A 10,927-nucleotide genomic window follows, 5' to 3' on the forward strand; every position below is an offset into this window, starting at 1 on the left:
TATTTTTTATATATTTTTTAAATAATTATTCAAATATTTTCACAAAGATTTGGATTAAATACACAAATACTTTGTCAAATACAAAATTTAGGGTTTAAAATTTGAAATGTAAAATTTATGATTTAGTGTTTAAGGTTTAACCATACGAACTCAACTAAGGTTAGTTCTATCATTTACTCCATTTTTAATGTTATATGGTTAGCTCAAAGTGTCACACAAACATTGTGACTATCACATATTAGGGTCAATTTCCCTAGAAAATGGAATGCAACACGAATGTTATGATTATTTTTTGCTGTATGAAATGTAGGTCACGCAAACAGGATGCCAATATGCATGAGAAAAGACTAAAGAGATAAGAGTAGTTGCATTTTGAAACCACTTTCTTGAATAACAACAAAACAAAACTTCTTTCTTACTTACTAAAATGAAGTGGTTCTTTACATTTGAAGTAATAATATATGAAACACACAAAATTATTATAAGCTTATTATGACCATGGAAACTCTTGTATGCAAATATTTTTCTCTCATATGTGATGGCTCAATCTATGTGACACAATACTTTGCAATTGTGTCAATAATTTTGATATCCCTTTTCTTTTATTTGAGATCCAATGGTGTCTACCTTGTTGACTATGTTTGTTATTCACCTCCTAATCATTTAAGAGTTCCTCACTCCCATTTCGTAGAACACTCTGAATTTTGCAACTTTGACCAAGATATCTTAGACTTTGAAATGAGAGTGTTGGAAAGATCAGGGATTGGAGATGAGTCATGCATGCCACCACCAGTTCATGAAATCCCACCAAATTGTTCTTTGAGGAATGGAGTTGCAGAAATGGAAATGGTTCTTTTCGAAATTGTTAAAGACCTTTTGTCCAAGCACAACGTTCATCCCAAAAGCATTGACATCCTTGTCTCAAATTGCAGCTTGTTCTGTCCCACACCCTCAATTCCATCCATGATCATTAACAGATTTGGACTCAGAAGCAACATAAAGAGTTTCAACCTCAGCGGAATGGGCTGCAGCGCCGGAATATTGTCGATAAGCTTGGTGAAAGATCTTCTCAGAGTTCATAAGAACTCATTGGCTTTGGTTCTAACCACGGAGGCTATAGCTCCGAATGGATACCAAGGGAAATCGAAGTCCAAGATCATGACGAACGTGTTGTTCCGAATGGGGGGAGCAGCAATCTTGATTTCTAACAGAAAACAGGACAAGAAAATTGCCAAGTATGAACTTCAACATCTTGTGAGAACCCATTTAGGATCAGACGAAAAAGCATACAAATCTGTGTACCAGGATCCTGATAAAGATGGTGTCGTTGGTGTTTCCTTGTCACGTGAGCTTCTTCGTGTTGCTGCGTCGGCTTTGAGGACCAACATGAGAGAGCTAGGCCCTCTTGTCCTACCATATTCTGAGCTGCTTCGCTACGTATGGTCAGCAATTCAAACAAAACTCTTGCCATCAGGGGACCAGAAAAAAATCTATCTACCGAATTTCAGGAAGGCGTTCGAGCATTTTTGCATTCATGCAGGGGGAAAATCGGTTATTGACGCCATAGAAGAGAGTTTGAAGCTGCAGAAGGAAGACGGAGAAGCATCTAGGATGGCATTGTATAGATTCGGCAACACTTCATCTTCTTCTGTATGGTATGAACTGTGCTATTTGGAGGCAAAAGGAAAAGTAAAGAAAGGAGATAGGGTTTGGCAAATTGGATTTGGAAGTGGATTCAAGTGTAACAGTGCAGCATGGAAATGCATTGCTAACATTGATCCAAATGAAAGGAATGCATGGTCTGGTATAATCCATTCATATCCAATTGAGATACCTGTGTTTGATTGTTGAAGGGAAAAAACATATTGTAGGTTCAAGAAGCATAATCATTTAGCTCTATAGCTTGCAATGTCATTTGGATAGAATAATTTTAACTCAATGTCTTCTTCATCATGTATTTTAAAGCATTTCAATCTACTTGTTGCTGTGGCTACAACCAATTTGTGTTGCAATAAAATTCTAAACAGAACATCATTCATAATGTTCAAGCATCATTCATAGTGCTCATCATGAATGAAGAGTCAAAAACTACAATCATGTCAATGTTCAACATTGCTAACTTCTTGAGCCTACAACCAAAGAAAGAACTAACTGCTTTAGCATACATAGAGGTATTAGATCTGTACATGTATCACTAACCTCCCTCAAGAGAAGTGTTCTACAATAACATGCAAGCCAATAAAGCAAAATTCACCCTTTTTGTTTTAAACTAAGTTCAAGAAAACATAAACATAAATGCTACAGAAACATACTAAAACAAACAAGAAGCCGCAAGGTGCTATCAGCTCATACATTTTTACTAAGAGGCAATCTACAAAAGTCTCCGGTCACACTTCCTCGGCCGAAGCCGTTCCTCTTTCCTTGAATTTTACCTCAAATTGTGTTTTCACCTGCACTGCCTTAAACACAATGGTTACATGAGAAAGCGGTTTGAGAATAGTTCATTCTTACCGTTCCTTGCAATTCGGCTTAAATCAGCGGCAAAAAGGCTTAGTGATGATGATTCTATTGTAGTGGTGGCCGCAGATCCAACTTGTATGCTTGCAGTTCCATGGGCGACATGACAACGTGCCCCTCTTGCGCAAGATCTCCAAACTGCTCCGTGAATCCCATTATTTCCGGGTCCTCATGGAGAAGATTCAAGGAAGTTGCTTTGACCTTCACGACTGCAAGATCTTTGAACATGGAGAACAGGTTCACAGGGTCTTCGGCCAGGTTGGTGCATTGTGATCTTCCCTTCCGGCAGTATGAAGAATCCCAATGTCTCCTGTGCAGAATTATGGAAAATCTAGAACCTTCTGGTGTTTGCTGCAAAAACTTTAGGGGCCTGGGAATCTTTAAGTTTACTATGTGCAAATCGCATGGCAATGGAGCAGCCAGAGGAGAAAATGATCTAGGTGGTGGCTTTGCGGATAGGTCCAGAGCCTTCTTGGAAATGAATGCATGTAGTGGATAGTTCAAGTGAGAACCGGCTCGGTGAGAGAAAAGAGAAGGGCTAAAAGCAAAAGAGCTGGAACCCAAATTTGTGACGGCAGAAACGTTACGTTCCAAAGTTATGTGGAAGACAACATTCATCACACGGTTATCCGTCACTCCTTGGCCGAGACCACGGCCATCATCTCTAGGCAGGCGACGGTCAAGCATTATCTCTAGCCATCCTTCTTGAAGGCTTGCTGCACCCAGTGATTGCCGAGAGTGGACAGAAAACCGTGAGCCACTGGATCCTTGAATGAATGCAAGAGACGGCATAGGGTAGAAATTGCCTTGCAGGGGGATCTTATCATAAGTTTCCCGTCGGCTCATCTGAAATCCATTCAAATCAGAATAAAATATCCTGTTATTATCAACATCTGTTTTGTATCTAACTATCATCTCTCTATCATTGAAAGCATGGCTATTCATCTCCACATGATATTCCTTTTCAACAACAAACCCTTGGACTGTATTCTCTCCATTATATAGGCGAGTGCTATGAGAAATGGGAGAATCCGCCCAACCTGTTTTCGGGTACGAGTATACTTCCTGCATCAAAGGGCCTTCTGAGATCAGCAATTGTCCGCCTTCTTCGATAATAGACTGAGCATGACCCCTAGGTTTGAACAAGTATGCTCCACCCGAACTAGTATACATACCGATTTCCTCATTTACAGTAGTTGGAGAACCATGTTTCAAGGATATCTTCTGCAACAGACCATTCCTCACATCAAAGGTAAGTTTTTTATGCTGATTCTCAATTTCAGCCACATCACCTTGTATTTCTGAGCAAGAGTACGGAGTAAGACAGGGAACGGAACCAGATTTGGAGAAAATTTTCAATTTTGCAGGCACTGCCTTTGCACAGCCATCAAAACCATGCGAAATGTAATAAGTCTCCAACCCCATTGCAGGAATGGAGACTTCCCAGTGAAGCCGATGCTTCCCGGTAAAGATCTTGCTATTATGATGCTGCAAATCCGGAGAAATTTGGCTTTGAATGCAACTCCAGTTAGAATCAACTACAGTAACATCAGGACTGTCAACAACAACCATTACAACTTCTTCTCTGGTTTGCTCCAAAGGATTGAAAAGTACCACTGTTTGGTAAACACCCTCCCGAATACCAATCACTTTATGCAATGGCTGAGCATCATATTTAGTTCTCACCAATGACGGCTCAAACTGAGCCGGAGTTACATCTAATTTCTCAAAGCGGATACCGAGAAGAGGCTCAATGGCCTTTGACATAAAAAGCTGCAGGTCCTGTAATGAAGTGTGCATCCGCATACCATAGTCCATAACCACATGATCTTTAGCAGTACCAGTTACCCCATCATGATGCTGAAAAAGAGCCAAGTTCCTTCTTGCCGCAGTTAACTTATACGAAAACCCCGTTCCCAGTTTCTCACAATTTGATCTATGACATATTCCGAGTACTAGGGCTACCATCATTTCTGTGGCACGAAGTGTCTGCTCTAGTACCCTATCCACAGCCTTGAAGAAGGGCCGTGAAACATAATAACCACTCCAGTAATCTTTTTCCCGATCAGAATAGGTAAAAAAATCACCTGACAGAGAAGGAAAACCTTCAACTATACTAGATCCTATTTCACCGCGAACAGTATAATTTATTCTCTCTGACTCCTCACGCAGGGTTTGAAAGTAATCATCCAAAGTGCCGAATTTTGCCTCCGCATTCAGACTGGGATTTGAATTAATATAATCAAATAAAATTTGGTAATTCCTGAATTGGGCTTCTGCTTCCTCAATATTAATATAGCGAAAATCATCACCGAGAGGAATAAGAAGAGTGTTGGTTCGGTACAAAGTAGATTTTTTCTTATATTGATCCAGGAGCTTAAGTGCTCTCTCCTGAACATTATCCTGAGTGGTTTCCTCGGGATTTATTCTCCATGGGCACTGTTCATAAGGAAAACCGGGCATGCGTGCAAAGTCAAATTGACAACAAACTGCAGGCTCGGGGCCACATGTATGAGGTATATCATATGAATAAAAGGGCATCATGTGGACAAAAATATCAGTTGTTTCCTCTGCATCCCAGCTCTGACGCCATATGTATTCTAAATTCTTATGCCACGCAAGTTCTTTCTTCAGCTCGTAATGGGTCCTCTGGATAAGCATGTTGTCGAAACCCATACGACGCAAAAGGTATGCCATGGTAGCTGAATAACCAAATGGATCTATCGCCCAAGAATTTTTTGGAATGAACCCAAGGGTTTCATTCAACCACAGGTTGCCTTCTGTCACCTGATACATAATTTTACAAAGATTAAGTACCACGATCGAATAACAAATCTCTAGAGCTAAAGGGTTGTAGTTTGACACGAACATGAAATCACATGATTGACAGATTGAACAATGGAAACATAATTTGTTCTTCTGATAAATGAGTACTAAGTACATCGACAAACCCAAATAGAAATCGTATTCCATTGACACTGAGTTCGATTGTATTGCAAAGAGTTAAGATTTATACAAGTTGACATGACCAAGATACACAGTATTATTGGGTTAGGAAGAGTTGAAACTTATTTAGCGTTACTAATTGCAACAGCACTATATCTTAGATGCCACTTTGAAAGATAAAACTTATGAAAATACATCACAGATCATAGAATCTTAAAATAAATATAAGACTGTTTTATCCAAATAATGGGTGGGTAAAACACCAACTAAGATAACATTGTTGCCAAAATACAAAAAGAAACCTTTGTTAAAAGATTGATAGTAAAAATATTTAAAAGCATCAATAAAAACTTATTTGGTTGAGGAGCATCAATAAATACATCTCAAACATATATTTCATCAAACTTCATATCACATTATGATGCCCAAATAAATTATTAATAAGCACAAAAGAGAAACGTGGTGACTTTAAATTTGATCATCAGTAGTATATTTAGGCAAATAATAGATCACTTGTTGCATTCCTAAATAAAGAACCATTTACTTAGTGACTTAACTGAATAAGCTAAAAAGTGTGGAAGCAATAATATCCATCACATGACAGCCAATCATGCATACTCACAGAAGTTAGTAGGAAAGTATATTGGACTGTTCCTATTATTGAAATAATGAATAATGATCAACAGAAAAAAATACATTAATACAACAACACCACATATATGCAAGCATAAAGAAGACAAATCTTTCAGCATACCTGTTCAATTATAGCATAATAATGGGAATTCGCCTGCATAGAGGAGAATAAACATAAAAGTTAGATTCTGAGGATTAGCGTTAGGACTTTAACAATGGAGCAGTTTTAAAGAGATTATTATTTAAACTTAAATATTCTATCGAGAATTACGCTCCCTTTTTTACTAAAAAAAAAAAAAAGAAATCAGGAATGTTTCTAGAGCATGCACTTTATTGATAGGAATGAAGCTATATTCAGAGTTAAATAAAAATAAATTACCTCATCATTCATCACCCAGCCACCTCCAACAATTTCTAGTTGCCCATTATTTACTAAATTGGTGAATGCTTCCTTCATGTCATTCGAGGCATCCCTCCACCATCTCTCTAAGTATGACATCTCTTCCCATATGAACTTCCGGCGAGAATCCTGCATATCCAAATTACCTAGTCAATCTCAAAATTCAGGTTCCTTTCAAACTGAAGACTAAAGATGGTTAACAATGGTAAGGACCAAAGCCCTGCGCCAGCATGACAGCAAGCACGAACTGGCGGAGTCAACTGAAAACAGAACCATATACGGAATAGAGGGCTTACAATCAACAAAATTTTTGCCCTTATCAATCCCCCTCTCAGAACACCAACATACATCGATGTTTCGTTTCCCATCTTGAGGCATCAAAACCAGGGTTTTGGAGTTCCAAGTAGAATTCCAGATACACACTTATTCAGCCACTCCAAATTATTCAAGAAAATATAGTAATGCATAGACAGAGTTCATATCACTTCACATTAACCAAAAGTCAAACTTATTCAACCAACAACACTATAACCGTTTTTTTGGTAAGTACATGCTATATAGCTAGCTAAGCTGTTCAAAATCGGAAATTGCTGGTTAGACTAAAGCTTGTTAACATAACATTGCCACTTTCACACATTCACCTAATCACTTATTGTTACCTCAAGAATCACACATAGAGCAACAATATGATCATATTCACATGAGAATGCAAAAAAGTTTATACCGTCGATGTATCAAAATTCATCGTCTTCTAAACCTATATTTTAATACAAGCAACAAACAACTATACATAAGATAAACCTTATCCTACTAAGTAGTGTCTGTTACATGCATCAAACGATACTATAATGTTATAGAGCCAAGCAACAATGGAAATACAAGAATACAAAAATAAAATAAAACAAAAGGATCGGAGTTTTTCTTTGTCACCTTTCTAAGTGCTTCAACAATGGTATCAAGTATATGCCGCGATTGGCGATCATAATACTCCTCCACAGTGAGCTTCCAACCAGGATCATTATGCGAATGAGGAACAACAAAAACCTTCAGTTTCTCATTATCCCACTCATTCCCTTTATAAGTAACACTCCAACCTTGCTTCCAAGCGCCACCATCAACATCCAAGAACTCAATCTTGTCATAGAGAGCTTTGGTAGTGATATCAACACTTGCAGCCATGGCAGTGTAGTTAACATTGCTGTTTCCTTTGAGAAGAACCGGTTTTCTGCTTAAGGGTTTTCTGTATCGAGAAGAACGACCCCTGAAGTGTGATGTGATGGGTTTGGGAACCCCAAATCGGAGGAGAATTATGAGGAATAGGGCGAAGGAGAAAACAAGACCAATGGTGAAGAAATTGGAAAAGATGAAATCTTTGAGCTGTGCTCTTCTTCTTTGCTTTCTGGGTACCTTTGATTTTGGGTTTGATGATGGAAGAATCGATTGGCCCCAGCTTCCACTGCGTCTGCTGCTGAAGGCCATGTTTGGAAGATGGAAAAAAACAAAACAAAAAAGTGATTTTTTTTTTCTTCGTTTTTACATGAAATGGAGATCTATGGTTGGATTCTGATGAAAACAGAAGAGAAGGAACGAGAGAAAAACAAGGTTTTGGATTTGGTGAGTTCTACGATGTGTGTTCTACGTCTTCGATGATGATGATGATGATGATTGATAGTGGTGGTGGGATCGAACGTGTGTTGGGGTTTAGGATCAATGGGAAGACCAGACTACAACTGTGTTGCCCAAAAAACCAAAAAAGACAGAATTTGATTAATCAAATTGATTTCGAATTTACGCAATTACAACTTTCTGAAATAGGTTACATCTTTGTCCTATTTTAGTTCTATGTAAACTACTACACTCATACGTAATCTGCTACAGGGTAGCACGAATTATGTTGCATTTCGTGTTATGCAGAAACCACTACCAAGTGTCGCAGTTTTTGAAGAAAATCCAACAATGTATAAACCATTATAGGGTCCAGCGGTTTATGCAGCGGCTACCCTAATCTGCTGGAGGATATAGCAGTTTACGTATATGTTGGCTAAAATTGCGATAGCCAGCAACTGATTCTTCATTTGCTAGAGAAAGGAAACATTTGGTTTGAGAGAGAAAATTGTGGCTTGAGAGAGGGAGGACGAGGCTAGGAGAGAATTTGAGAAATTTGGAGAGATCATATTCAAGTGGGATCATGGCAGACGAAAATCATTTGTACCGGTTCAACGGGTTGCTCACGTCGCCGAAGGCATCAATGAAAAGTTTAGTTTGTTTTCTTTTAACTATAAGAGTTGTAGCTGTTTAAATATGTAAGTGAAATTAAATATTTTTTATTACGTAACATTTTTAGAGATTTTGTACATTTAAAAGATGGGATAGATAACACACATTCGTATATGTAAAGTTTGATTAGAATTTTTTTTATCAGTAATTTATTGATTAGACTTTAATATATTAAAAATTTTATGTTTTTTATTATCACTTCTAAAAGATTAGTCAGATAATAGCTATGTAGTTTTTGCACCGGGTTAGAATACTTTTTACGCAATTATTAAATATGTAAGTGGAATTAAATTTTTTTGTTATGTAATGTTTTTGCCATTTTTCCGTATTTAAAAGATTGGATAGATAACATACATTCGTGTATGTGAACTTTGATTAGAATTTTTTTTATCAGTAATTTATTGATTAGGCTTTAATATATTAGGATTTTTATGTTTTTTATTCTCACTTCTAAAAGATTAGTTAGGTAACAGCTATGTAGTTTTTGCACTGAATTAGGTCATTTTTAGTAATAATTTATGGTTTGGGCTTGTATGTATTAGAATTTAATTAGGATGTAGTTATTTTTATCATATGATGCAGTCAAGTAGGTATATTTATAGCATTTGAAGACAACAGAATATGCCTTTGCATGATAAGATCATACCTTATTTGGAAATGGCTGGTTTGTATTACTTAACTAGACTGAACAGTCATTGGTTCTGGTTGGATGAGCATATGGTAAGCGACTGAGTGCATTCATTGAGAAGTGGCGTCCTGATAGGGGTGGCAATATATACCCTATCCGCGGGTATCCAACCCGATCCCACTCGCTCGAGTAGGATTGCCAACCCGATCCGCAGTGGGTAGGGTAGGGTGCGGGTAGGGTTCTCGTGCAGGTCGGGTAGGGTGCGGGTTGAGCTTCAACCCTACCCGACCAACCCGCACTCTATATATGTTTATATTATATACTTATATAAAAATATGTTTTAAGTGGATGTTGAATTAAAGACCTCTCACTAAATGCAAAATATTCTTAGCCACTAAAAGAAAATCATTAATTGATAATTTAAAATTTTTTTTTACAAAAAAATCAGTTCTATTTTAAATTATCATCAAGTTATATAATAATATTGTATATTTTCTGTAACCCGCGAGTAGGGTCGGGTACCCGCGGATTAAAAGCGGGTAGGATTAGGGTTGGGATATTCTCAACCCGCAGGTAGGGTAGGGTTGAGTTTATATAAAAATCTCAACCCGCGGGTAGGGTTAGGGTTGGATCCAAACCCTACCCTACCCTACCCATTGCCACCCCTACGTCCTGAGACGCACACCTTTCACATGTTGTTCAGAGAGTGCACCATCACGCTGCAGGATGTGGCGTATCAGTTGGGGTTGCCCATGGATGGGGAAGGCTGTGAGTGGGTGCCTCACTGACTTCAAATACTTTATGGAGGATGGCAGACCAACTTGAGAGTGATTTCAAGAGTTATTCGATGAGCTGCCGCCACTGACTAAGGTCAAGCAGATGACAATCTACTTCACAAGGTTCCATGAGAGGTTTAGGGTGCTACCAGTCGATGCGAGTGATGTTATTGTTCGCATATATGTACGTGCGTACATCAAAATGTTGCTATCCACACAACTGTTTGGTGACAAGAGTGCGAATCAGATTCACCTTCGGTGGTTGCCATTTGTGGTGAACTTTGATGAGATGGGCAGTTACAGCTGGGGTTCAACTGCATTGGCATAGTTGTATAGATGCATGTGTCGAGTTGCCAACAAGAATGTCACCAACTTGGCTGGTCCTCTTCAGCTACTACAGTCTTGGATCTTCTGGTGGTTCCCCATGTTGGATCAACAACAGGAATATCCCGCTTATGTATGTTTATTCGTATGTGTGTTTTTGTTTATATGTATCCCGCTTATGTATGTGTATTTGTATGTGTTTTTATTTATGTGTACGCCTTCTATATTTACATTTAGATGTACACCTTTCATGGTCACTTTTTTTTGCATCTTTTCTATCTAAAAGGAATCAAATTAACGAAAAACCAAAAGATCAAGTCTATGGATTTGTTTTGAGGTATTAGGATGGAAACTGAGAGACTGAAACTCAATATCATATTTGCTGGCACAAAGATTGGTACTAAAATTCAGTCTCTTTCCCCAGAA

The 10,927-nt window shown here is 38.1% G+C and overlaps 3 protein-coding genes across 3 annotated transcripts in view; 2 read left to right on the top strand and 1 right to left on the bottom strand.

Moving 5' to 3' along the window:
• LOC107624298 overlaps window positions 1-865 on the top strand; it is a 5,009-nt gene extending 4,144 nt beyond the window's left edge. Inside the window, exon 2 of the mRNA XM_016326794.2 lies at window positions 741-865. Within this exon, the coding sequence (XP_016182280.2) occupies window positions 741-773 (33 nt within the window). The 3' untranslated portion in view covers window positions 774-865. The remainder of the gene's footprint in view (window positions 1-740) is intronic.
• Window positions 781-1,851, top strand: LOC107621481 (3-ketoacyl-CoA synthase 7). Its single transcript, XM_016323495.2, has one exon. The coding sequence runs from the start codon at window positions 781-783 to the stop codon at window positions 1,849-1,851; it is 1,071 nt and encodes a 356-aa protein (XP_016178981.2).
• On the bottom strand, window positions 2,021-8,237 carry LOC107622688 (alpha-mannosidase 2). The gene is made up of 4 exons (XM_016324669.2): window positions 7,427-8,237; window positions 6,476-6,625; window positions 6,218-6,250; window positions 2,021-5,304 (listed from the first exon to the last, which is right to left on the bottom strand). Exons 1-4 carry the CDS (start codon window positions 7,973-7,975, stop codon window positions 2,566-2,568), a joined length of 3,471 nt encoding a protein of 1,156 aa, XP_016180155.1. The 5' UTR covers window positions 7,976-8,237; the 3' UTR covers window positions 2,021-2,565.

The sequence above is a fragment of the Arachis ipaensis genome, chromosome B10, assembly GCF_000816755.2.
Source record: "Arachis ipaensis cultivar K30076 chromosome B10, Araip1.1, whole genome shotgun sequence".
Classification (NCBI taxonomy): domain Eukaryota; kingdom Viridiplantae; phylum Streptophyta; class Magnoliopsida; order Fabales; family Fabaceae; genus Arachis; species Arachis ipaensis.